Below are 25,220 nucleotides of genomic sequence, written 5' to 3' on the forward strand. Positions count from 1 at the left end.
CTCCTACAAGCAATACAAAATAGTTAGTTGGGCAAACACGGACCCCTGGACACACCAGAGGTGGGATCAGGTGCCTAGGAGGAGTAAGCATCCCCTGTTGACCGGTCACACCCGCCGTGAGTCCTATATCCTGATCAGGTAAACGGAGTTATCTGCAGTCAAAATCAGTGTGCCAAGAACGGCTTAACAATCGATATGAAACACGTCAGACAGCATTTGACCCAATGATAGGTTGTATTGACGAACTAGATCGTTATAACGACCATAGAATTTGCAAAATGCTGACTTCAATCGAGAATGTTGAAACCACTGTACCATCAACTTGTTTGTCAGTAGCTTACCTAGATTTAAAAACTGACTATAAACAGAACAAGCTCTTGCATATCAAATCAGTTGAAATAAATAAACACCATAAGCAGGTGATAATGGAATATTGGTACATACATATGGGAAGTTGACGATGGAGAAGCTGATATCATCCTGTTTGTCATACAGTTGAGTTCTCAGTTTGCCGTTAATGTCTAAGGGCAAACACGGACCCCCCGGAAACAGGAATCAGGTGGCTAGGAAAAGTAAGCATTCACTGTTGATTGGTCACATCCACCGTGAACCCTCTATCTTAGTCATGTAAATGGACTAATCTGTAGTAAAAATCAGTAAGTACAGACCGGAGGTGGATTTCGAAAGATACCAGCACTGCAAAATTCAATGGGATTTCAAATAACACCACTGCTCAACAAAACTTCGATATATCATCGACAATTACTCAAAGTTGAATTGTCATAATTAATTCAATGTCAGAATGTGTTTACTATTTTCGACCAACTTAAGGCGCTTCAAACTTTCTGTTGATACAATCATGTTGCTGTTACAATCGTATACGTTCACCACTCAAAATATGAATTATCAGGAATATCACAGGTTTCTGAAAAATGTCAAGGTTTTAAAATGGATTGTAGCGACTGCGCGAGGGACCTCACTGGTTTTCTGTCTCTAAAACATCACACCTTATTATTTCACATTCAAATCAACAACAAAAATGTTATACTATGTTATACTGGAAATCAACAAGTCCACGGCATTTGTTATCACCCACGAGTATTTTCTGTTTGCATATAGTAACTTAATCAAAATGTATTACAATCATATGCGTGTGCATTGTGGAAATAGGACTATATTTTGACTTTTATTTAAATATATCTACAAATACGATACATATGCTAAGATGTAACAGTATAGGTATTATACCATTATTATTAAAAATCTGAAGTATTGCATATAAAGCACACAAAATCTATCAAAATACATTTTACTCTATCATATATGTATGTTTGTTAAGATATAGGTGCTGTCACTTTGTTCATCAGTTAGCTGCCTACACGTACGACGGTCCCATTACAATTCACTTAAAGTATTATTTTAATGATTACATATGAAGATGATAATAACGATAAACATTTAAACTCAGTATTTTACAAGTCCATGCTCGTCATAATGATCTAATTTGCAAATACAATCTATCACTGGGTAGAATGCTGTCTCATGTGTGTCATACCAAATGTTGGACCGTTCTTTACAACTGATTTTGCCTTTGAATTATTCTGTTAGGTGATCAAGATATAAGGCTCACGGCCGGTATGATCAGTCAAAAGAGGATTCTCACTCCTTATAGGGACCTGGTCCCTCCTCTGGTATATCCAGAAGTCCGTGTTTGCCCCTCTCTTAAATATGTATGCTATATGGGATTGATGATATTGATTAGTGTTACTTTGAAATGATCTTGATTAAGAATTTATGCAAAAACCTCAGGTTTATTTAAGCTTTATCATTCACGCACTTTCTTCAAAGAAGTCTTACCCCACTATGAACATGGGCAGGCATGCATAGATACACATAAAAGTCTTCAAATATAATCTTATAAAGGATTGGAATTGCTTGCTTTGAGTGTAAGTCATTGAATATTGTGTGTTTTATTCATATTAAATGCCCTACACTGCATATTTACTTTTGTAGACGGGGTAAGAGTTAGTTACAAATGATGTAGTTTGCGTTATTTGAATGAATGAATGAAGCATGCTGGTAATTTACAATAGAATAGTATTGCCTTTAAACTTCGTTATCATTTGATTGACTTATTACGATTCTTCCTTCATCTTCTGTAAACCAATTTCTTAATTTCAAATTAACTATACACTGAAAAATAACTTTACAAAGAAAGGTTAACTATACAAAGAAAGGGAATTTAAGTATTGAAGGAAAAAATAACTATACAAAGAAAAAATAACTATGCAAAGAAAAATCAACTATACAATGAAATAATTTACAATACAAAGAAAAATTAACTATACAAAGGAAAACTAACCATACAACGAACAATTAACTATACGAAGAAAAATCAACTATACAAAGAGAAATCAACTAAACAAAGAGAAATAAAATATACAAAGAAAAATTAATTATGCAAACAAAAAATTACTATACAAAGAAAACTGAACCATCAAAGAGATTTAACTACACATAGAAAAATTAACTATGCAAAAAAAAAAAAAACCTATGAAAAGAAAAATCATTTATAAATGTATAAGAAAAATTAACTATACAAAAAATTAACTATGTAATGTAAAATTAACTATACAAAAAGAAATTGTCAGATGCTTTTTTTATTTTCACTGATGTAAAACGAAGAATTAACAATTTTAACGAATAAGGAAAATATGGCGTTTTCAGTCTTGTTTTATACATAGGTGTGCAACACATTGGACACAGATAACTTAAGTGTGCTTTTTATCAAAAGTAAATAGTATTTTGATAGTATATTTGCACTGAGGACGACCTATTTGCAAATAACCGATGCGAATTGATTTTAAAGGAGATTCGCAGAAGCAAAAGCATGAATACACCAAAGAAAAACGAATTGGTTGCAGAACATGAATTTACTGCATGCAGACAGAAAGAAAGAACTTTTGATGAATATATAACAGAATTGCGACATCCTACTAGGTACTGTTCGTTTACAAACACAAATGATCGCATCATATCACAACTGATTTCACACTGCCAACTTCCCCAGTTAAGGAGTAGTTTTCAGAGAACCAGATAAATACACAGACCAAGATGCTCTACTTGAACTAGGGAGGTCGATGACAAATATTCAGCCCAAATTGAGAGGGATCTAGGATTTGCCAAAGCCATCACCACAAAAAATACAAACAACAGAAAACCTACATCTAAAGGTGACAGAGGAAGGTCAAGGAACAGAAAGCCAGACAAACCTCACTACAGATCAAAACCAAGGCCAAATTCATTACAAAAGGACACATGTTTAAGATGTGGCGGAATATGGCCGCACAAATCTAAATATAAAGCTATGGGTGCTACGTGCAACTACAGCGGAAAGGAAAATCATTTCGAAAGAATGTGTTTAAAAAAGAACAACAAAAAACCCGACCACCCAAACCAGTAAAGGTTGTGAACTATGAAACAGATTATGACCAAGACAGATCAAGCAGTGGATTCGATGAATGCGCATACAGCATTAAAACAGCAAAACAAAATCCAAAAGTACTGAAAACATTAAGAGTTCAAGTGAAACTGAACAACATAACATCAGAATTACTAGTTGATACAGGTGATCAGCATAATCGACCAGCCAACCTATGGAAAAATGGGGCTACCTAAAGTGAAGAGAGATAAGGTCCAAAACTACTTCCATACATGTACGGAGGAGGTAATCCATTGAAAACTCTAGGGACTCTAAAACTCAAGGTGGAGACAAAGATGAGACATGATATCTGCAGATTTCATCTTGTAGAAGGGAACTATGGATCTCTTATCGGATTTCAGTCTGCGTCGGACCTTGGACTTGTCCAAGTCATTAACAAAATCAACAGAGTCACCAACCCGATCGAAAAGTACATGTACCAGCATCTCTTCAATGACACAGGGAAGGTAAAGAATAAAACAGTCAAATTACACATAAACAAAGATGTTAAACCAGTAGCTTTGCGCTACAGGGGACACCTTTTCATCTGCGTGACAAAGCAAAAGCTGAAATTAAACACTTGGTAGATGAAAACATCATAGAAAAAGTTGAAGACGAGCCGACTCCATGAATATCACCAATCGTTACTCCATCAAAAAAGGTCAAGAAATCCGCCTATACGTAGACATGAGAGAACCAAACAAGGCAATAGTGAGATAACGCAATATTATGCCGACCTTAGATGAACTTCTCAATGATCTGAACCAAGATAACATTTTCAGTAAATTTGATCTGACGTCAAGATGGCGTCGGACAAATTTGAAGAAGTGTTGTTAGATGTGTGTAAACTCTTTTCTATAGAATGTTTAAAAGAAGAACAAAAGACATTAGTGAAAAGTATGCTTGCTAAAAGAAACTGCATAGCCGTTCTACCGACAGGTTTTGGCAAGACTTTGCCATACCAGATCCTGTTACCTTTACCACGCTGGTCAGTTGACAAGGACTGGAATGAGTTTTGTTTTCATGCCGAGAGCAAGATTATTGTTTGTAGCCCGTTAGTTGCTCTTATGGAGGACCAAGTAAAACGTCTGGACAAGATTGACTGATTGAGGGTACTTTATAAAGGTATGTGTACATTTTGTTTGAATTGCATTTTAAAATAATACATTAATCGGAGAATCCTTTGCTAGCTGCTGTAATAATCTCAGGGATCGTCATGAATTGATCCCATCTATTGTAAACTAGAATAGTTGTAAAATTTTAATCAAACAAAGAAATTATGATGAGTCCCTGTGCTGTAATCTCGGATTTCCTCTGCTACACCTGGTAAAATCGGAATAAATTTTTCAGCCAATTTGAGAATTTAAGGTACTGAGTACTACTGATAAATCCCTATTAAAAGGAATCCTGGGTAGTAAGTGGCAGAGTAGTCTTGGATTAATAACAAACATAAAATGATTTACATTCCTCATCATACATGTACGTATTCAAGTTTCATCATTTGTAAATCTTTTTCATAGGAAGAAGCAAAGACGTGGATGAGAGGATACTGAGTGGCGATTTCGATATTTTGTTTGCCTCACCAGAAACACTAGTTGGAAACCATGATTTTCGAAAGCAGCTACAGAAATGCAATATTGGAGTGATTGTGATTGATGAATTCCATACTATTTATGAATGGCAAGTATTGTTCACTTAAATGCAAGTTATGGTCTTTATCCTTCATTGTTAATTTTGCATCCTTTTATTACGCCCCCTTCAAATACATATATGTATTGTCTTTATATTGTAGGGGTGGTGAAGTGAAAGTCCACGAAAGTGTTGCATTCAGGAAATGGTTCCGTTACCTTGGAGAACTGAGGTCTTTATGTCCACAAGCGAATCTCCTTGCCTTAAGTGCAACATGTACCAAAAAAATTAAAAACCATGTGTCCGAGGTTTTGGGATTAGATCCTGTCCAAACCACTGAAGTGATAATTTGTCCAAACAAGTCCAATATCAAACTTGTTGTTAAGAAAGTTGATAAAGACATTGAAGCTGATATGTACTGGTTAATGGAATCATTGAATTCATTTCGAGAAGCATTCCCTAGAACACTCATTTATTGTAATTCAATATCTGATGTATCAAAACTGTAGAACTACATTGTAAGAGAAATTGTTGAATGTGCGAAATGTATTGATATGTATCATTCAGAAACACCAGATGAAAATAAGAAACTTATAGTTGAAGCTTTGAGAACAAAAAGTAGTGAAAAAAGAGTCATTTTATTTACATCAGCACTAGGAATGGGTATAGATGTTGTGGAATGTAATTCAGTTATTTTATATGGACCTCCAAGAAATGTAGTTGATTTAATACAGTCAATAGGTAGAGGAGGAAGGGATGGTGAACAATCCATTGCAATGATAATGTACAATTCATACCAATGCAGAAATGTTGATCAAGAGATAAAAAGTTTTATTTCTTGCAAAAGTTGTCGTAGAAAGAATTTAATGAACAATTTCATGTCCGATGCCGATTTATTTCAACTTGAAAAAGATATGAATGTCCATACTTGTTGCGATATATGTGTAGATATGTGCAAGTGTAATAAGTCTTCTCTTTTACAATTAGAAAAGTTGTGTAGCAATGAATATGTGAATTCTGATATTTCCAGTGGAAGTGACACTGTAGATTATGAGTATGATATTTCTGATGACAACCGCTTCAGTGATAATGAAATTTGTGAAACTTTTGAAGCCTGTGATGTAGAAGAATGTAGTCTTTGACCATTTTAAATAGTTGTTAATGTTCTGTAAATATACTGTAAACTTGTTTGATCTGTGTTAACTTTTTTTTTTGCATTTTATCGTTGAAAATTATGACTGAAAGCCTTCTACTGTCCTGAGGACCAAATTGGGCAAAATAAGGACAACACATTTTGCAGTATACAGTACATTCATACAGGAAATAATAAAATACATTGAGGGAGAGTGATTGTTTGAGGGAGGAGATGGAAGACGTTAAAAGTGAATAATAGCATTGGAATCTACCTTCCGTTTTGTCCATCTAGGAATTGAATGATAATGAATTTCTTACAAGTTCCATTTTCAACACAAAAATATTGAATACAATAGTCTTAGCATTAAGGATAATCAATTATACAGAGATAATTCAATTGAAAAGAAATTCAATGTCCTACTAAAAAATTTCCATTTCAGCTGCAATTCTGCAAAATTTGTACCACAATGTTCTTTATATTTTGTTTTTCTAGTAGAACATCACCAAGATGAGTTTCCTGTTTTGAAGACCCTTAAGCGTGTTAGGGGACTCATTATGCCTTTAAAAAAATTTCAAATTAGTACAAAATGATTTAATTATGAATGATATGATGATATATAATAAGTACATGTGCCAAAAATGCAGAAAATATGTAATTTTGGATTTTAAAAAATCGTCATCTTGTGACATAGTGTCATATAAGATTGCAAGCCTTGGTGTAGTGAGCTACCTTAACTGCCCATAAAAGAAACAGTAACTTCCCTTGAACAAATATGGAACTGAAAACTACATCAACAATTATTTATTAATACATGTACATGTAATAGTACATGTATTACAAAGGCAATTTACATGTTAGAATGTTTTATTCCTCAATCGACTGAAGGGAGTCAGTGGTTTGTGTCTATGGATCATAGTTGATAACCCTTTTTCCGAATTGTAAAAGGGGTCCCTGTCCACACAGAGATCTCTACAATGTAATTTTCTCTCTGGATGAAACACTAAGCATTTGATATCTAGAAATTCTTTGATAACTTTTGCTACATCTGTCTTATAGTTTGGGAGTTTGTGAAATCCCTTCCGCGCTTTAATCTCGGAAACAATATCAAAGTGCTTCACGTAATTGACTAAATGTGGAAACTGCTTGGAATGCTTGATAATGCTCTCCTTTGTCTGATGTCCAGATACAATGTTTTTGCTGTCTCGGTTGATGATTTCTAGATACTCATCTAAAGCGATGTTATTGTTGCTTCCACCCTGTACATTTACTGTCCGATTAGCTATCAAGCGCTCCCTCTGCTGCCCAATCAAAGTGTGTTCAGTCAAGTCAATAAGCTGTACACATCCAATGACATACTTGACTTTGTTTGTCCGATTGAATATTGGCATCTCATACTTTGCGGACCTCACAGATCTGCAACCATCTGCCATATCAATAGCAGTGTCAAGGTTCTTGAGTAAAGCTATGAGTTTGAATATAAGAACCATATGGTTCATTAATTCGTCCTCCTTACTAGTACGAGTCGTGGTTTTTTTCCCGGAGTCTTCGTAACATGCTGGTGTTTCACAGATTCGTGCGTTTTCAAACTTCCTACAAAAGCAAATGTCTTTTCAAACTTCCTACAAAAGCAAATGTCTTTTCGCAAAAATGACATTTGAAACGACCATTTTCCTCCGTGTTTACCCAGTAGTTTTCTCGGTGATTTGGATCCTCTAGAATATGTCTTAGTTCACAAAATATATCATTCTTGCTATCGAAAAACCATTTGTGAACTATTCTGCTGCACAAGTAATTCATCCAAGATATTTTGCTTTCATCACTTTGGTCAAGGAAACCATCTGGTAATTTTATTTCTGATTCCAATTCATTCTTGTCAAATTCATTCAAGAACATAATGCAGCAGATTGCATCAAAAATCGTGTAGTAAAGCATTTTGTAGCCCCGAAAGGCATTTTTCACGTCATGTCACATTTCTGGCATTAAGAATGTTCCTGAAATAATACACTGTACCACGGTCTCTCTGTGATGATGTGCTGTAGGTCAACTTCGCTATGGCTAAAAAATTAGAAATGAAAGCATTTTTGAAAAATATAGACTTTACATAGATTACAAGACCCCCCCCCCCCCAAAAAAAAAAAACACCCAAGAGGCCCATGGGCCACATTGCTCACCTAAATCACCTTGACCCTACCGTTCCGTTCAGCTGTTGTGATTTTTAAAAGATAAAACTGGACTCCATATTGTGCCCCCAATATTGCCCTAAAGGATCACAACATAAGTGAAAATTAATTCACATAACACAGAAATCACTCATTTTAGGGTCAACATCGTGACCAACATGATCTTGCTGTTCTGGACAAGACCATGGTCATAGATCATGTTATAATAATTTACCATAAGAAATCTTAAGACTATACACAAAATATGAAAGCTCTATCTTATATACTTCAGGAAATATTAAATACGTCAGATTTTTATCAAAAGTAGGTCAACTTACAGGTCAAAGTCACAAGGTCAAACACCAATCCTATTTTTGCATTTTAGCAATTATCGCCCCTTTGAAGGGGACATGACACTTCATTTTAATACACTTGAATCCCCTTTATCCATGGATGATTTGTACCAAGTTTTATTGAAATTGGCCCAGTGGTTTTGGAGAAGATGAAAATTTAAAGAATTTTATGTAATATATATATATATATATATATATATATATATATATTACTACAGTAACTTGATCCAAAGAGTTGGATCACGTCAAGTTAACAGTCGCGGATCATCAAATCGCACGAAATACGAAGCCTGTTAATACCTTTTCTACTAATGCAATATACCTCTTCTACAAGTGAAGTGTACCTCTTCTACCAGCGAAATGTGCTTCTTCTACTAGTGAAATGTACCTCTTCTACAGGTGAAATGTACCTCTTCTACAGGTGAAATGTACCTCTTCTACTAGTGAAATGTAACTCTTCTACAGGTGAAATGTACCTCTTCTACTAGTGAAATGTAACTCTTCTACAAGTGAAATGTACCTCTTCTACAGGTGAAGTGTACCTCTTCTACCAGTGAAATGTGCTTCTTCTACCAGTGAAATGTGCTTCTTCTACCAGTGAAATGTGCTTCTTCTACCAGTGAAATGTACCTCTTCTACAGGTGAAATGTACCTCTTCTACAGGTGAAATGTACCTCTTCTACTAGTGAAATGTAACTCTTCTACTAGTGAAATGTACCTCTCCTACTAGTGAAATGTACCTCTTCTGCTAATGAAAGGTACCTCTTCTACTAGTGAAATGTAACTCTTCTACTAGTGAAATGTACCTCTCCTACTAGTGAAATGTACCTCTTCTGCTAATGAAAGGTACCTCTTCTACTAGTGAAATGTACCTCTCCTACTAGTGAAATGTACCTCTTTTACTAGTGAAATGTACCTCTCCTACTAGTGAAATTTACCTCTTTTACTAATGAAATGTGCCTCTTCTACTAGTGAAATGTACCTCTTCTACGAGTGAAATGCACCTCTTCTACCAGTGAAATGTACCTCTTCTACTAATGAAATGTGCTTCTTCTACTAGTGAAATGTACCTCTTCTACGTGTGAAATGCACCTCTTCTACTAGTGAAATGTAACTCTTCTACTATGAAATGTACTTCTTCTACTAGTGAAATGTACCTCTTTTACTAAGAAATGTACCTCTACTACAAGTGAAATGTACCTCTTCTACTAGTGAAATGTAACTCTTCTATTAGTGAAATGTACCTCTTTTACAGGTGAAATGTGCCTCTTCTACTAGTGAAATGTGCCTCTTCTACCAGTGAAATGTACCTCTTCTACTAATGAAATGTTCCTCTTCAACTATGAAATGTACCTCTTCTACATGTACTAGTGAAATGAACCTCTTCTACTAGTGAAATGTAACTCTTCTACTAAGAAATGTACCTCTTCTACTAAGAAATGTGCCTCTTCTACATGTACTAGTGAAATGAACCTCTTCTACTAGTGAAATGTAACTCTTCTACTAAGAAATGTACCTCTACTACAAGTGAAATGTACCTCTTTTATTAGTGAAATGTACCTTTTCTACTAGTGAATGTACCTCTTCTATTATGAAATGTACCTCTTCTGCTAATGAAGGGTACCTCTTCTACTAGTGGAATGTACCTCTCCTATTAGTGATATGTACCTCTTTTACTAGTGAAATGTACCTCTCTTACTAGTGAAATGTACCTCTTTTACTAGTGAAATGTGCCTCTTCTACTAGTGAAATGTGCCTATTCTACTAGTGAAATGGACCTATTCTACTAGTGAAGTGTACCTCTTCTATTATGAAATCTACCTCTTCTACAAGTGAAATGTAACTCTTCTACTAGTGAAATGCACCTTTTCTACCAGTGATATGTACCTCTTCTACTAGTGACATGTACCTCTTCTACTATGAAATGTACTTCTTCAACTAGTGAAATGTACCTCTTGTACAGGTGAAATGTACCTCTTCTGCTAATGAAAGGTACTTCTTCTACTAGTGAAAGGTACCTCTCCTACTAGTGAAATGTACCTCTCCTACTTGTGAAATGTACCTCTTTTACTAGTAAAATGTACCTCTTTTACTAGTGAAATGTGCCTCTTCTACTAGTGAAATGTGCCTATTCTACTAGTGAAATGAACCTATTCTACTAATGAAATGTAACTCTTCTACAAGTGAAATGTACCTCTTCTATTATGAAATGTACCTCTTCTATTATGAAATGTACTTCTTCTTCTAGTGAAATGTACCTCTTCTACTAAGAAATATACCTCTACTACAAGTGAAATGTACCTCTTCAACTAGTGAAATGTACCTCTTCTACTATGAAATGTACCTCTTCTGCTAATGAAAGGTACCTCTTCTACTAGTGAAATGTACCTCTCCTACTAGTGAAATGTACCTCTTTTACTAGTAAAATGTACCTCTCTTACTAGTGAAATGTACCTCTTTTACTAGTGAAATGTGCCTCTTCTAATAGTGAAATGTGCTTATTCTATTAGTGAAATGGACCTATTCTACTAGTGAAATGTACCTCATCTATTATGAACTCTACCTCTTCTACAAGTGAAATGTAACTCTTCTACTAGTGAAATGCACCTCTTTTACCAGTGAAATGTACCTCTTCTACTAATGAATGTACCTCTTCAACTATGAAATGTACCTCTTCTACTATGAAATGTATCTCTTCTACTTGTACTAGGGAAATGAACCTCTTCTACTAGTGAAATCTAACTCTTCTACTATGAAATGTACTTCTTCTACTAGTGAAACATACCTCTTCTACTACGAAATGTACCTCTTCTACTAGTGAAATGTACCTCTTCTACCAGTGAAATGTACCTCTTCTACTATGAAATGTATCTCTTCTACTTGTACTAGGGAAATGAACCTCTTCTACTAGTGAAATCTAACTCTTCTACTATGAAATGTACTTCTTCTACTAGTGAAACATACCTCTTCTACTACGAAATGTACCTCTTCTACTAGTGAAATGTACCTCTTCTACCAGTGAAATGTACCTCTTCTACCAGTGAAATGTACCTCTTCTACTACGAAATGTACCTCTTCTACTAGTGAAATGTACCTCTTCTACCAGTGAAATGTACCTCTTCTACCAGTGAAATGTACCTCTTCTACTATGAAATGTACTTCTTCTACTAATGAAATGTACCTCTTCTACTAAGAAATATACCTCTACTACAAGTGAAATCTACCTCTTCAACTAGTGAAATGTACATCTTCTACTATGAAATGTACCTCTCGTACTAATGAAATGTACCTCTTCTACTAATGAAATGTACCTCTTATACAAGTGAAATGTACCTCTTCTATTATGAAATGTACCTCTTCTACTATGAAATGTACTTCTACTAGTGAAATGTACCTCTTCTACTAAGATATATACCTCTACTACAAGGGAAATGTACCTCTTCAACTAGTGAAATGTACCTCTTCTACTATGAAATGTACCTCTTCTGCTAATGAAAGGTACCTCTTCTACTAGTGAAATGTACCTCTCCTACTAGTGAAATATACCTCTTCTACTAATGAAATATACATCTACTACAAGTGAAGTGTACCTCTTCTACTAGTGAAATTTAGCTCTTCTACTAATGAAATGTACCTTTCTGCTAATGAAATGTACCTCTTCTGCTAATGAAAGGTAAATCTTCTACTAGTGAATTGTACCTCTTCTACTAGTGAAGTGTACCTCTTCTACTAGTGAAATGTACTTCTTCTACAAGTCAAATGTACCTCTTCTACTAAAAATGTACCTCTTCTAAAAGTGAAATGTAACACTTCTACTAATAAAATGTACCTATTCTACTAATGAAACGTACCTCTTCTACTAGTTAGTGAAATGTACCTCTCCTATTCGTGAAATGTGCCTCTTAAAGAAACTATGGACTATCTTAAGTATGTGTTCTATTTCATAACATATTGAACAGTTTCCCACTTAACAGCATATTCACATGGTTCACACCATCTATTAATATTTCTGTTAGTCATTTCATTCATATTTAATTGTACACCACCCATTGCTAGACATCTCATTTGTAAAGTTTTTCTGCAGTTTGTGTCCTCACATGTTTCATTAAGTTTCCTGTGTCACTGAATGCCTTTCCAGACATCACATTTGTAAGGTTTCTCACCAGTATGTATCCTCGTGTGTGTCTGCAAGTCTCCTGTTCTAATGCCCTTCCACATACATCACATTTCCTGGGTTAATCACCAGTATGCATCATCATGTGTTTCTGTAAGCTTCCAGTTCTAGCGAATGCCTTCCCACAGACATCACATTTGTAAGGTTTCTCACCAGTATGTGTCCTCATATGTTTCTGTAAGTGTTGTGTCTGATTGAACGCCTTCCCATAGACATCACATTTGTAAGGTTTCTCACCAGTATGTGTCCTCGTGTGTCTCTTTAAATCTCCTGTCTGATTGAATGCCATCTGACAGACATCACATTTGTAAGGTTTCTCACCAGTATGTGTCCTCATGTGTCTCTTTAAGTCTCCTGTCTGATTGAATGCCATCCGACAGACATCACATTTGTAAGGTTTCTCACCAGTATGTGTCCTCATATGTGCATGTAAGTGCCCTGTGTCAATGAATGCCTTCCCACAGATATCACATATGTAAGGTTTCTCACCAGTATGTGTCCTCATGTGTCTCTGTAAGGTTCCTGTATCACTAAATGCCTTCCTACAGACTTCACATTTGTAAGGTTTTTCACCAGTATGTGTCCTCATGTGTCTCTGTAAGTTTCCTGTCTGACTAAATGCCTTCCCACAGACTTCACATTTGTAACGTTTCTCACCAGTATGTGTCCTAACGTGTTGCTTAAAGTTTTCTCTGTTGCTGAACGCCTTCCCACAGAAATCACATTTGTAAGGTTTCTCACCAGTATGTGTCCTCATGTGACTCTTTAAGATTTCTGTCCTATTAAATGCCTTCCCACAGACATCACATTTGTAAGGTTTCTCACCAGTATGTGTCCTCATATGTGTATGTAAGTGTCCTGTGTCATTGTATGCCTTCCCACAGACTTCACAATTGTAAGGTTTCTCACCAGTATGTGTCCTCATGTGTCTCTGTAAGTTTCCTGTATGACAAAATGCCTTTCCACAGAATTCACATTTGTAAGGTTTCTCACCAGTATGTATCATCATGTGTCTCCGTAAGTGTCCTGTCTGACTAAATGCCTTCCTACAGACTTCACATATGTAAGGTTTCTCACCAGTATGTGTTCTCATGTGACTCTTTAAGATTTCTGTCCTATTAAATGCCTTCCCACAGACATCACATATGTAAGGTTTCTCACCAGTATGTGTCCTCATGTGTTTCTGTAAGATTCCTGTTCTATTGAATGCCTCTCCACAGACATCACATTTGTAAGGTTTCTCATCAGCATGTGTCATCATGTGTTTGTCTTTGTCCTCACTGACAGAGTACCATCTTCCTACTTCATTCATATGGCTAGGAATTGTCTTCCTTTGGTAGAAAGGAAAAATTCAAATCCTGTTGAGATAACAAAAAGAATACGAAAGTCAGTATGAAATGTGCTCTAGTAGAGAGAGATTACCCATGCATGGTGCTCATGGCCGTAGCAGTTTTAAAAAATTGACAGTCGGCTCTAAATTACATACAACAGATCAACACAAGCTCTGTAGACCCTTTTAACAGATAAGAACTTACTATTACTTCAGTTATTTATAAATCAGTTTTCTATAATCACTTTATACTTTTTAGATCTCATACCCTTCCGTTGTGGGGGAAATTCGTTCGACTTGACAGATTTGATAATACCTGCACCAACTGTTTTTGAATTAGGCCAATTCAACTTAATTTATAGATTATCATCCCCGCCCGCCCCTCAAAAATCGGCCCGCCCCAAATATTTTTATTTTGCGAAACTTACGTTTTCCGGAAAATGTTCATGTCCGACTCCGTTATTTACACTTCTTGTTTTCATTTCCGGTATAGCAATGTGTAAAACCACATGAAGAAAATAGATATGGTTTTCTCAATTTCTCACGTTCTTACGGGCGTAAATTTTGAAGAAGTTTGGTATCTTTCTGTGTTTGAAATTAAAGCTTAACCTGGAATACGTCTGTGAAATAAGCATAGTAGATTGATATCCATCTGGCATTAAATGATGCACCTCTGTTGACAAAAACTCGTTTGTCATTAATATTTTTCTCAGAATATAAAAATTAAATCCTCCCACCCATCCTATACTCTATGGTGACCCTGGATGATAATCTACTAATTAAGTTGAATTGGCCTTATGGTTAAGGTAACTCCACCCTCATGTGACTTACTTACACTGTATCAGTATTAAAGGTTGAAAGTGGAACAAGAAGCCCATGGGCCACATCGATGAAATCACTCAACTGAGTCACCTTGGCCCTTATCTAAAGATTTTCCCTGCATATTCACAAGTAAAACTTTGACCCTTAGTGCGGCCCCAATCTACCCCCTTGGACCATGCTTTTTACAAACTTGAATCTACACTATGTCAGGAAGCTTTCATGTAAATGTCAACTTTTCTGGTCCAGTATATAGTTCTGGAGAAGAAGATTTTTAAAGATTTTCCCTTTATATTTGTATGTAAAACTTTGATCCCCTATTGCTGCCCCAATGTGCCCTAGAGCCATGATGTTAACAAACTTGAATCTGTGGCCTCATCCTTAGTAACCCCCAAGGGTCATTATCGAAATAAACTTGAATTTACTTTATACAAGGAAGCTTTCAGATAAATCTCCACTCCTATGTCCTAATGCTTCTTGTGAAGAAGACTTAAATATCTTCCCTATATATTCGCATGTAAAAGTCAAGAAGCTTTCATGAAAATTTCAGTTTTTCTGGCCCAGTGGTTCTTGAGAAGATTTTTAAATGACCTCTCCCTATATTTGCATTTTTGTGATTATCTCCCCTTTGAGGGGGGCATGGCCCTTTATTTGAACAACTTGAAAGCCCTTCACCAAAGGATGCTTTTGGCCAAGTTTGGTTATAATTGCATGGCCCAGTGGTTCTGGAGAAGAAGTTGAAAATGTAAAAAGTTTACAGACGAACAGAGAGACAGACAATAGGCGATCAGAAAAGCTCACTTGAGCTTTCAGCTCAGGTGAGCTAACAAATGATATGATTGTACAAAATTCTTAGTCATTTAATATATTTATGTGTCCGGTATGTGAATTTTCGCAGTCCACAATATCTCAGTTTAGATCAAAATAATAAGGATGAGTGATTCTTCGATCTTTATTACTTTTTATCAATATTATTGACGACCAAACAAACCACATTGAATATGCCAGATTTTACATGAACAACCAACTCATGTAATCATTAACTTGTAATCCTTTCACACTGTGTACAAAAATTTGTACATCAGATGTCAATGAACAGAACATGTTTTTAATTTAGTATATCGAATCTGTATATATCTCTATAATGTAATTTTTCTGTTGAAATCTGTTTTTTAAGAAGAGAGAGGGGGACCGTCCTGTTATCATTACCTGCTAAGTTGGTTATTTTAACAAGCAAAGTTTGATCAAAATGTTGCCCCTTTTTTAAATGACATTATTAAATTATAGTGGAACTATAAAATTTAAGGAAATGAATTTCAGGACTAATTTCTTGTTCCCATGTGTCTGTTATTGAATTTTTTCACAGATTATTCATGAAAGTTTTGGTATTAATAGTACCATTACTTGGACAGAATTAAGCACCAAATAGGCCTACTGGATATGTCTACATTCCTCCCCCCTTCCCATTCCTTCAGTTTAACGAAATGTATATTCTAAAACAAGAGATCCACGGGTCACATTGCTCACCCGAGTCACTTTGATTCTGCTGTTATTCAGCTATTGTGATTTTAAAAGGATTATTTTATCCAATATTTTACCCCATATTGTGGCCCCAACCTATCCTAATGGGTCAAAATATAACCACGATACAAGGTCAAGGTAAAACTCATGATATCAAATGTAAGGTCTTGTCATAAGAAATCAAAATATGAAAGCTCTACAGTACACGGCACGTGTTTTATGCGTGTTCCACGCAACGCGGTGGAAAAAATTTGCCCAAAACACGATGAACCTTTAGAATTGTCGTGCTTTGAAGTCCTATTTTTCCTAGCAAGCTAGACATTGACTAGTCCGATTGGTCGTGTTGAACAAATAAACAATAAACTTTAGTTTAAAACCATAAGATATCTTATTCTTAACTAAAAAAAATAACTTTAAAGAGTTGAACCGTGTGATGACATAATCTCTATTTTTAGTTCTAATAGATAAGTCGCGGTCGGAAGTGATCTTTTACAAAATCTACTCGATGTTAATGTGTGTAAAGTTATGTTTTGGTTAAATAGATATAAGGCCTAAAAAAATTGTACTTCGGGTAACCCGACCTAACCTATAAAAATTCGCTGATCCTAAAGATTTTTTAATGTCCGTTTTTATCCGATTAAAATTCCTATTATTTTTGTGTAAAAATCAGATTATCAGAATATTTTTTTTTTCTCATTCTTCAAAACGCTTAGGCTTCCAGTAAACATTAGGAATATATAAATCAATCAGCGTTTTTACGACAGATCCGACGGCATGGCAGGGTGCTCCGTGGTCAATATTTGGAGCAAAAAATGTTCACACAGAGAGGAAAAACGGATAATTAAATAATTTTGTCAATATACTAGTTGTTGTTTCAACAATACTCTTTTGAAATGATTCTATCTGTCTGACATGCCATCTTCAGAGAAACTGTGGAATGGGAAATCTTTTGAATTTAATATAATTCTGACACTGATATTTCTATAATTTAAAGTTTGTAACGCTGCTGAGATGAAGAGAAAATGAATCAAAGTACTGAAAGACGGGGTCAAATTATTCAATGCATAACTTTCAGAAATGGTGCAGTTATGCTAATATGACAATTCATATGAAAACTCTCCAGACAAATACGTTAACCAAACATAGGTCTTGAATTGCAGATTTACGTACAACTTCCTATTCGTGTTTTTGATATAAGAAAAGAAGTGTTCAAAATCGAAATTTTCATAAAGTCTGTTCATTTTTTATGGTTTTGAGGCCAAAACGAATATCTAAAGAAATGCTTGTATTGTGACCTCCTAGTCTTGTGGCCAGTTTTGTTTAGTCAATATGATCCAGAACTCGATATTCTTGGTTATCATTTCGCCGAGATAGTTCCTTCCTTATTATACCTCAATATTCTTGGTTTGTATCTTAAAGTGAGGGTCACCATTTTAACTTGTGCACTTAGCTCTTCAGATATTCATAGCTAAATCAGGTGCTGAATGCTTGTGAAAAAGCATGAATGCTATAATAAAGTAAATGAAAAGAAATATAGATAAAGACATGGAACAAAGTTAATTTAATATGTCAACAGAACAGGAAGATAACATATGATAGGTTGACATATGACAATATATGTTTAATAGCTTATATTTTATGGACCAACATAATGAAACCAAATGTTAAAGAGAAAATTGATAATGACATACTTTGGAATTGCACAATACAACCTGTCAATAACACATGAAAGGTTAAAATTAAGTGGATATGTAAACACTCCAATTCTTTCTTTAGCAAAGAAAATTTTCTAAACTACTAAAACTGTAAACAAGAACATGTAAATTGTAAACATATTGTAACAAAGTAAATTGCAATGCTGGGTTTTCATCGCTATTTTCAGTATCACAGAAAAGGTTATAATGAGATGGACTTGTAAACACTCCAAACTTGTATCAAACAAGATGTGTTTGTGAAACACAAAATGCCCCCGATAATGGCCAATTCCGAAGATGGTCAAGGTCACAAAGACAAATATCTTGGTACCAGTAGAAAGATATTGTCACAAGAAATGCTCAAGTGCAATATGAAAGGTTTTAACCGCCCAACCCTGCTATGCCTCTATGGTATTCAGAGATAGATCATACTAACTAATTACTTTTTCTTTAATTAAGTGAATTTATACATTACTCGTTTTTCCTAACTACTACTTTATGGCATAAATTGAAGATTCAGTCCCTGGTGTTGGAGATCTTTTATCTTGAAAACAATAGATGCTAGTGCCACACAACCAAAGAATGTAGTATACATACTGCTACCTTTGCATGTATTAATTAGCAAATTAAGGTACTAGTAAATATAAATGTCTAGGGTGTTTTTTATCTATTAAAAAGATTGTATCAAACTCTAAATCTAATAAGTAAAATTTTGTCATATTCCAGCTTCAGGAAGTTTATCCTATCATAATGGAGGTGATTAGCTACTTTGAACCTACTTTCATGGATCTACCATATTATCTTTTTTTTACTATGGCATTTGACTATGTTACTTTTCAAAGAAGGTGTAATTTATATGTATAACGTATATCACATGCAATTTTAATGATGCAGGCAAATAATTTTGATACAATATAAAAGGCAAACGTGAACTGTAGATCTACCCAGATTAGATTCAATAAGAATTGAAGGTCAAAATCATGGTGGTAACACAAAGCATCTGCATACAAGATTTTTTAGACTTGTTAATGGAAAAATTATATGAAAATAATAGTCTCCAGTAATATCTACATTTTAACTCATATGAGAAATCTTTTAACAGTTTTAATATTCAGACAGATCATGAGATGGAAACCAATGTAATTGAGACGAAAAGGGAGTGCAACTCTAAATATCAAGGAAAACAAGAAAGGCCATTGTGAATCAGCAGATGATGTCCTATACAACCATCCTTCCATGACACATGCAATGAGAAGGTAACAGCTAAGTATATACATATAAATGATATTAAAATCCCACGTGCTCGTTCCATATAATGTCCCTTGAACATTACAAATATTTACTTATTCCAAATACATGTAGTTCAAAATTAAGTCAGAAATTCTAAACTTTTTTTTTTAAATTAAAGTTTATTTCAGGAAACAAAGCCTGTCTGAAACTCCAAAATGACATTTCCAGAAAGCTGAAGAATGGATAAAAATGTATCTACCATCTTACAACCCAGATTTCATTCCACTGAAAAGAAAAGGGACAGAGTAAGAAGTTATTATTGATAAAAGATATATATATATATGCTGAAACCTCTTAAAAGATATATTGTTAGCTCACCTGAGCTGAAAGCTCAAGTAAGCTATTTTAATCACCTTGTATCTGCCATCTGTCTTTAAATTTTTCACATTTTCATCTTCTCCAGAAACCACTGGGCCAAATTCAACCAAACTTGGCATAGATCATCCATGGGTTAAGGGGATTCAAGTTTATTGAAATGAAGGACTATGCCCCCTTCAAAGGGGTGATAATCACAAAAATGTAAAAATAGGTGGGGGGGGGGGGGGCATTTAAAAATGTCCGCAAGAACCACTGGGCCAGAAAAGTTCAAATTTACATGACATGTCTCTGACATAGTGCAGATTCAATTTTGTTAAAATCATGGCCCCGAGGGTAGGGTGGGCCACAATAGGGGATAAAGGTTTTACATACAACCTAGGGCTTTTATATTTTGTATATACATTTTTTACGAAAAGTTATTTCATGTGATGTAACGGTGTTCGATCTTGTGACTTTGACCTGGAAGTTTGACCTACTTTTGATAAAAATCTGACCTATTCAATATCTCAACTATTTAAGACAGAGCTTTCATATTTTGTATATAGATTTCTTATGGCAAGATCTTTTGTATCATACATGTACCATGATCAATTACCTTGTGACCTTGGTCTTATCCAGAACAGCAAGATCTTGTCGATCATATTGGTGTTAAGGCATTTCTGTGTAATGTGAATTCATTTTCAGTAATGTTGTGATCCTTTGGAGATCATGTAGGCTGGGGCCACAATATGGGATCAACATTTTTCATAGGAATAAAGACTGAAATCTTTTTAAAATCACAACAGCTGTACAATGACAGGGCCAAGGTGACTCCGGTTAGCGATGTGGCTCTTTGGCCTCTTGTACTGTTTAAGACGCATGTATTTAAAATTTATCATAGGGTATATTTGCATTTATTTTTTCAGAAATTTTGCATGTCGATGTCTTGGAAGGTGAAAAGGTGGAAAGTCAATAGATGCTTACCATGTCAGATGCTTGCAGAGGATACTGGGGATAAAGTAGCAGAAAATTATGGAAAACAGGGAAGTGGCAGCCAGGACTGACATCAATGCAATAAACAATGAGCTGAGGAGACGGTGATGGAACTATATAGGACACGTGCTATGGAGGGGAGGTGACAATGACAGTGAGATGGCTTTAGGTTGGACACCAGAAGGGAAGAGGGTATTTAAGAGACCAAAAACAACCTGGAGAGGAACAGTAGAAGCAGAAAGATTGCAGAATGGAGAAACTTGAATGAGATCAAGATGGTAGCAATAGAACAAGTGGATTGGAAAGAGTCTCGGTCCTATGTGTTTTGGCATGGAGAGAACTAAGTAATGTTTAGATTGTTGGAGATAGGATGACCAGGAATATGAATGGATGTGCTGGAAACTGTACTAAGACCCTTATGTATTTGGATAGATTTACATACCATCATGATTTTGCTATGAAAAATTTGAAAAAAAATCCTCAACTCATATTGTAGCTGACATTGTACATTTGTACTTATTAATATTTCAAATGAATATATTTTTAGACATACAATATCTAAACTTTGGAGTCCATGTACATCTCCACATTGGATAATAGGTTATGATATATGTGTGTGAAATCTTTTCCTATGGTATGCACATGTTAACACATTAGTTTAAATGATGATGTATATCTTATGACTATGGAAGAGAATGTGTTCAGAACAGAATATGTGTCTAGAAGAGTTGTTGCCCTTGAATGTAATTCATTATTTACATGGGGTTGAAAAATAATCCAGCACACAGTAGTACTAAATGCATTATGTTAAAATACATTTATGAATGGTATAAGTGATACTGTCAATTACTGATTAATACACTTTGTGAAATCATATTATTGTTATGTTTAATAAATTTCAAGGCTGCACCTTTGTACATTTTACAATATAATATTCTGCACTTTGGTATCAAATTTTCTTAACCTAATTTAAGAGTTACATATTCATTAACAGCAAGCTAATTATGATATGCTATGTAGTTTGTCAAAGGGGCATTAGCTGTGAAAGTGATGGCAACCTTTTTATTCAAAATCTCTCAATAAGAATATACATTAATGCCTAATAATAATATTTATTTTGTACAAAAACATGAGAAACCTAATAAAACGACAATAGATTGTCACTTTTAGTGTACAGAAATACATAAGGACGAATTATTGTCTTGCAAGACAATAATCATTTAATTACCAAAATTCATGTGATATTCATACACATTCATGTGCCTGTTTTGGGGTTAAAAGGTGTTTGAAAAATTAAATACTGGTGTTATTACTGAAATATACATGTATGATATGGAGCAAATTTCATTTAATTCAGTTTGTGGTATCAAAATGACAGCTAATGCCCTTTTAAGAATAACTATTTTCAATGCACATCATAATAACCTTGTTAAGCTTGAAAGAATATTGGCTATAAGGAATCTTGATCATAAATATTAAAAATATTTTTAATTTCTCTCAAGGAGTTCCTTATAAACAAGCATAAAATCATGATTATAGTACATTGACTCTTGTGTGTTTCAATCTGTTAGACTTTCCCATTTTATTGCATTTCTTGGAAGTTGTGTTAAAAGAATTGGTTGTGTTGAAAAAGGTTGTTGTAGTGAACAGCAAAGGTCAACTGCTATTCAACAGTCTGTATACCTAGTCACCAAGGGCAAGGATAGAGGTCATGTGGTTCTGCATTTCACAGGGCCAGTTAAGGGGCTAAAAGAATATAGTGTTAATGACAATTATTTCCATGAATAATGAGAGACATCTCCCATCTCTTGTTATAGTGTTCTTTGTGATTTTGTGGGAGATGAGAAATACTTTATTTGATGCACAGACACCAAATTAAAAGTGGAGCTTGTTGATCCTAAGTGACATCCCTGCCATTATCTTCCATGCAGTCTTTCATGTGTATTATAAAGGTTTTGCAAACACTAGTGCTTGCATAATGCACAGACACGTGAAGTGGGTAGTGTATGTGTACAGATGTTGTGTACACACCACCACCCCTTCACTGCCTACAAAATATATACCTGTAGAACCAGTAATATCACCAGAATATGTTATTTCCCCACCGATCACCTTCATAAGTCATTTTGAAGTCAGTTCTACTTTCTATGAGCTCTGGAGAGATATTGATACATACCGTACCACTGGATCTAAAAGAAATCCGTTTTACCACCGTCCCATTCCAATTTGATATCCTTTACTCTCATGCGCTTTAAATCAGAGACGGGATACTTTTAACTTTGATAAAGTTGAATTTTCCATTATATTCACATGCATAGTAAATTATCATCCCTTGCAAATTATGATACACTGGCTAATACCCCCCCCCCCCTTACATTGCATGATAGGACGCATCCGCCCCCTTCTTTACATGTATGGTGTTGAAGTTTGGAATAGAGAACACCTGTTATGGATTTTTTGGTCCCTTTTTTATTTTCGTTTGATAGTCAAGAATTTTAGACGATCGCGAGTTATCATCTGCTACGTCCCCCCCCCCCCCTTCAGAAAAAAAAACCACGCTATGTGTCTGTCTGATGTTCTTAAAATTCTTATGTGCAACAAAAATGGAAGTTCAGTAAAACTTCTGGCAACTTTCTTGCATATTGTATTGAAAAAAATAATTTTATTTATAGTCAATATTAGTCCTAAAATAATATATATGTCTCTGATATAAAGCCTACCAAAAATACCGTGTAATTTCATTCAAAATGTACATAGCCAAATTCGTCATGTAATTGGATATGTAAGGTATTTTATATCTACTAGAAAATATTTTATTAAGATTAATTTTTCGAATTTGAATATGGTGTATTATACGCCAACAATTATCCCGGAAATATATTATCTATTGGTGACGTTTCACCCAAGTAAGTATAATCTCGCGAGAATACCGCTTGTTTTCATCTGCCTGTGTAGCACATTCGTAAAAATTTTCTCACGGATTGCGCAACCTCGGATAAAATCTCGCGAGATACGCGAGGAAAACAAAAGGGACACGACTCTAGGATTGTAACGAATTTAGGGCCTCCGACGATATTAAAATATGCAACTACAGGAGAATGATCAGAGCGGTAACTGTACTCTTGTATCCCCACTGTGATTGTATAACATTTTCTTCACTATTTGTGAAATGTGTATCTTGAAGAAAGTAAACATTGTGATTTTTGGCTTTAAGATAATTTAGAACATCTCTTCTCTTATTTTTATCACCTAGACCCTGGTAGTTTACCGTGAGTATTTTTAATTGGTTATTCTCAACTTGGTCTTCCATAAAATGCGTGGTGGATTGGTTTTGTTATGGGGCATAACAAGGGGGAAAAAGAAAGAAAGAAAAGAAAGATAGCGATAAAACTAAACAAAAATGAAACATCTTTACACATAGAACGAATTGTAACCTCTGCTGTGGTTATAATAAAGAGAAACATAGCCAATTTGGGTTTACCTAAAGAAAATCAACATGATTATTATTTGTACCTACCTAAGTCAAGCTAGCGGACAATAAGCTAGCGGCCAATAAGGATTTTTCGTAATATTTATCGCTTAGAAAATGTACGTATAACGAACCCGACAAAAAAGTACTCAATATACGACGCTTAGCGCCTAAACTAGGACCTGTGCCGCTTAGGTGACCACAGGGCAATTTAGGACATTAACCCCCCTAATAGGATCTGACCTCAAAAGGGTAAATATAGGCACCGATTAGGGGCACGGAGGCGCCAAATATACCCTATTTTTACTATTTGACTATATGTGATAAGGGTCTAGGTACGGCGCCTAGCGCCTAAAGTAGGACTTGTGCCACTCAGGTGACCACAGTGCACTTTAGGGTATTGACTCCCCTAGTGGGATCTGACCCCAAAAGGGTAACTATAGGCACCGATTTGGGGCAAGGAGTCGCCAAATATACCCTATTTTTACTATTTGACTATATGCAATAGGGGTCTAGGTACGGCGCCTAGCGCCTAAACTAGGACTTGTGCCACTCAGGTGATCACAGGGCAGTTTAGGGTATTGACCCCCGTAATTGGATCTGATCCCAAAAGGGTAAATATAGGCACCGATTTGGAGCACTGAGGTGCCAAATATACCCTTTCTTTAATATTTGACTATATGCGATAGCGATCTAGGTACGGCGCCTAGCGCCTATACTAGGACTTGTGCCACTCAGGTCCCCATAGGACATTTTAGGGTACTGACCCCCCTAACGGGATCTGATCTCAAAAAGAGTAAGTATAAGCACGGATTTGGGGCACCGAGGCGCCAAATATATCCTATTTTTACTATTTGACTATATGCTATAGGGGTC

At 35.2% G+C, this 25,220-nt stretch overlaps 1 protein-coding gene across 2 annotated transcripts; it reads right to left on the reverse strand.

Annotated features, from left to right (window-relative positions):
* Positions 1–6,112: 6,112 nt before the first annotated feature.
* LOC125676947 (zinc finger protein 93-like) lies at positions 6,113–24,428 on the reverse strand. 2 transcript variants are annotated; one of them, XR_008800980.1, is made up of 3 exons: positions 24,393–24,428; positions 12,921–14,289; positions 6,113–8,300 (listed from the first exon to the last, which is right to left on the reverse strand). XR_008800980.1 is itself a non-coding variant. In XM_048914824.2 (2 exons), exon 2 carries the CDS (start codon positions 14,241–14,243, stop codon positions 12,993–12,995), a length of 1,251 nt encoding a protein of 416 aa, XP_048770781.2. In that variant the 5' UTR covers positions 14,244–14,289; positions 24,393–24,428; the 3' UTR covers positions 12,625–12,992. The 2 variants fall into 2 exon arrangements, 1 of the variants encoding a protein (XP_048770781.2); XM_048914824.2 differs by lacking the exon at positions 6,113–8,300 and having other exon boundaries at positions 12,625–14,289.
* Between the last annotated feature and the right edge of the window lie 792 nt (positions 24,429–25,220).

Source organism: Ostrea edulis, chromosome 3, assembly GCF_947568905.1.
Source record: "Ostrea edulis chromosome 3, xbOstEdul1.1, whole genome shotgun sequence".
In the NCBI taxonomy this organism is placed as follows: Eukaryota; Metazoa; Mollusca; class Bivalvia; order Ostreida; family Ostreidae; genus Ostrea; species Ostrea edulis.

Bases quoted from the DNA above. Each gene is read 5' to 3' on its own strand.
- LOC125676947 (XM_048914824.2), bottom strand. From the start codon at position 14,243: ATGAATGAAGTAGGAAGATGGTACTCTGTCAGTGAGGACAAAGACAAA.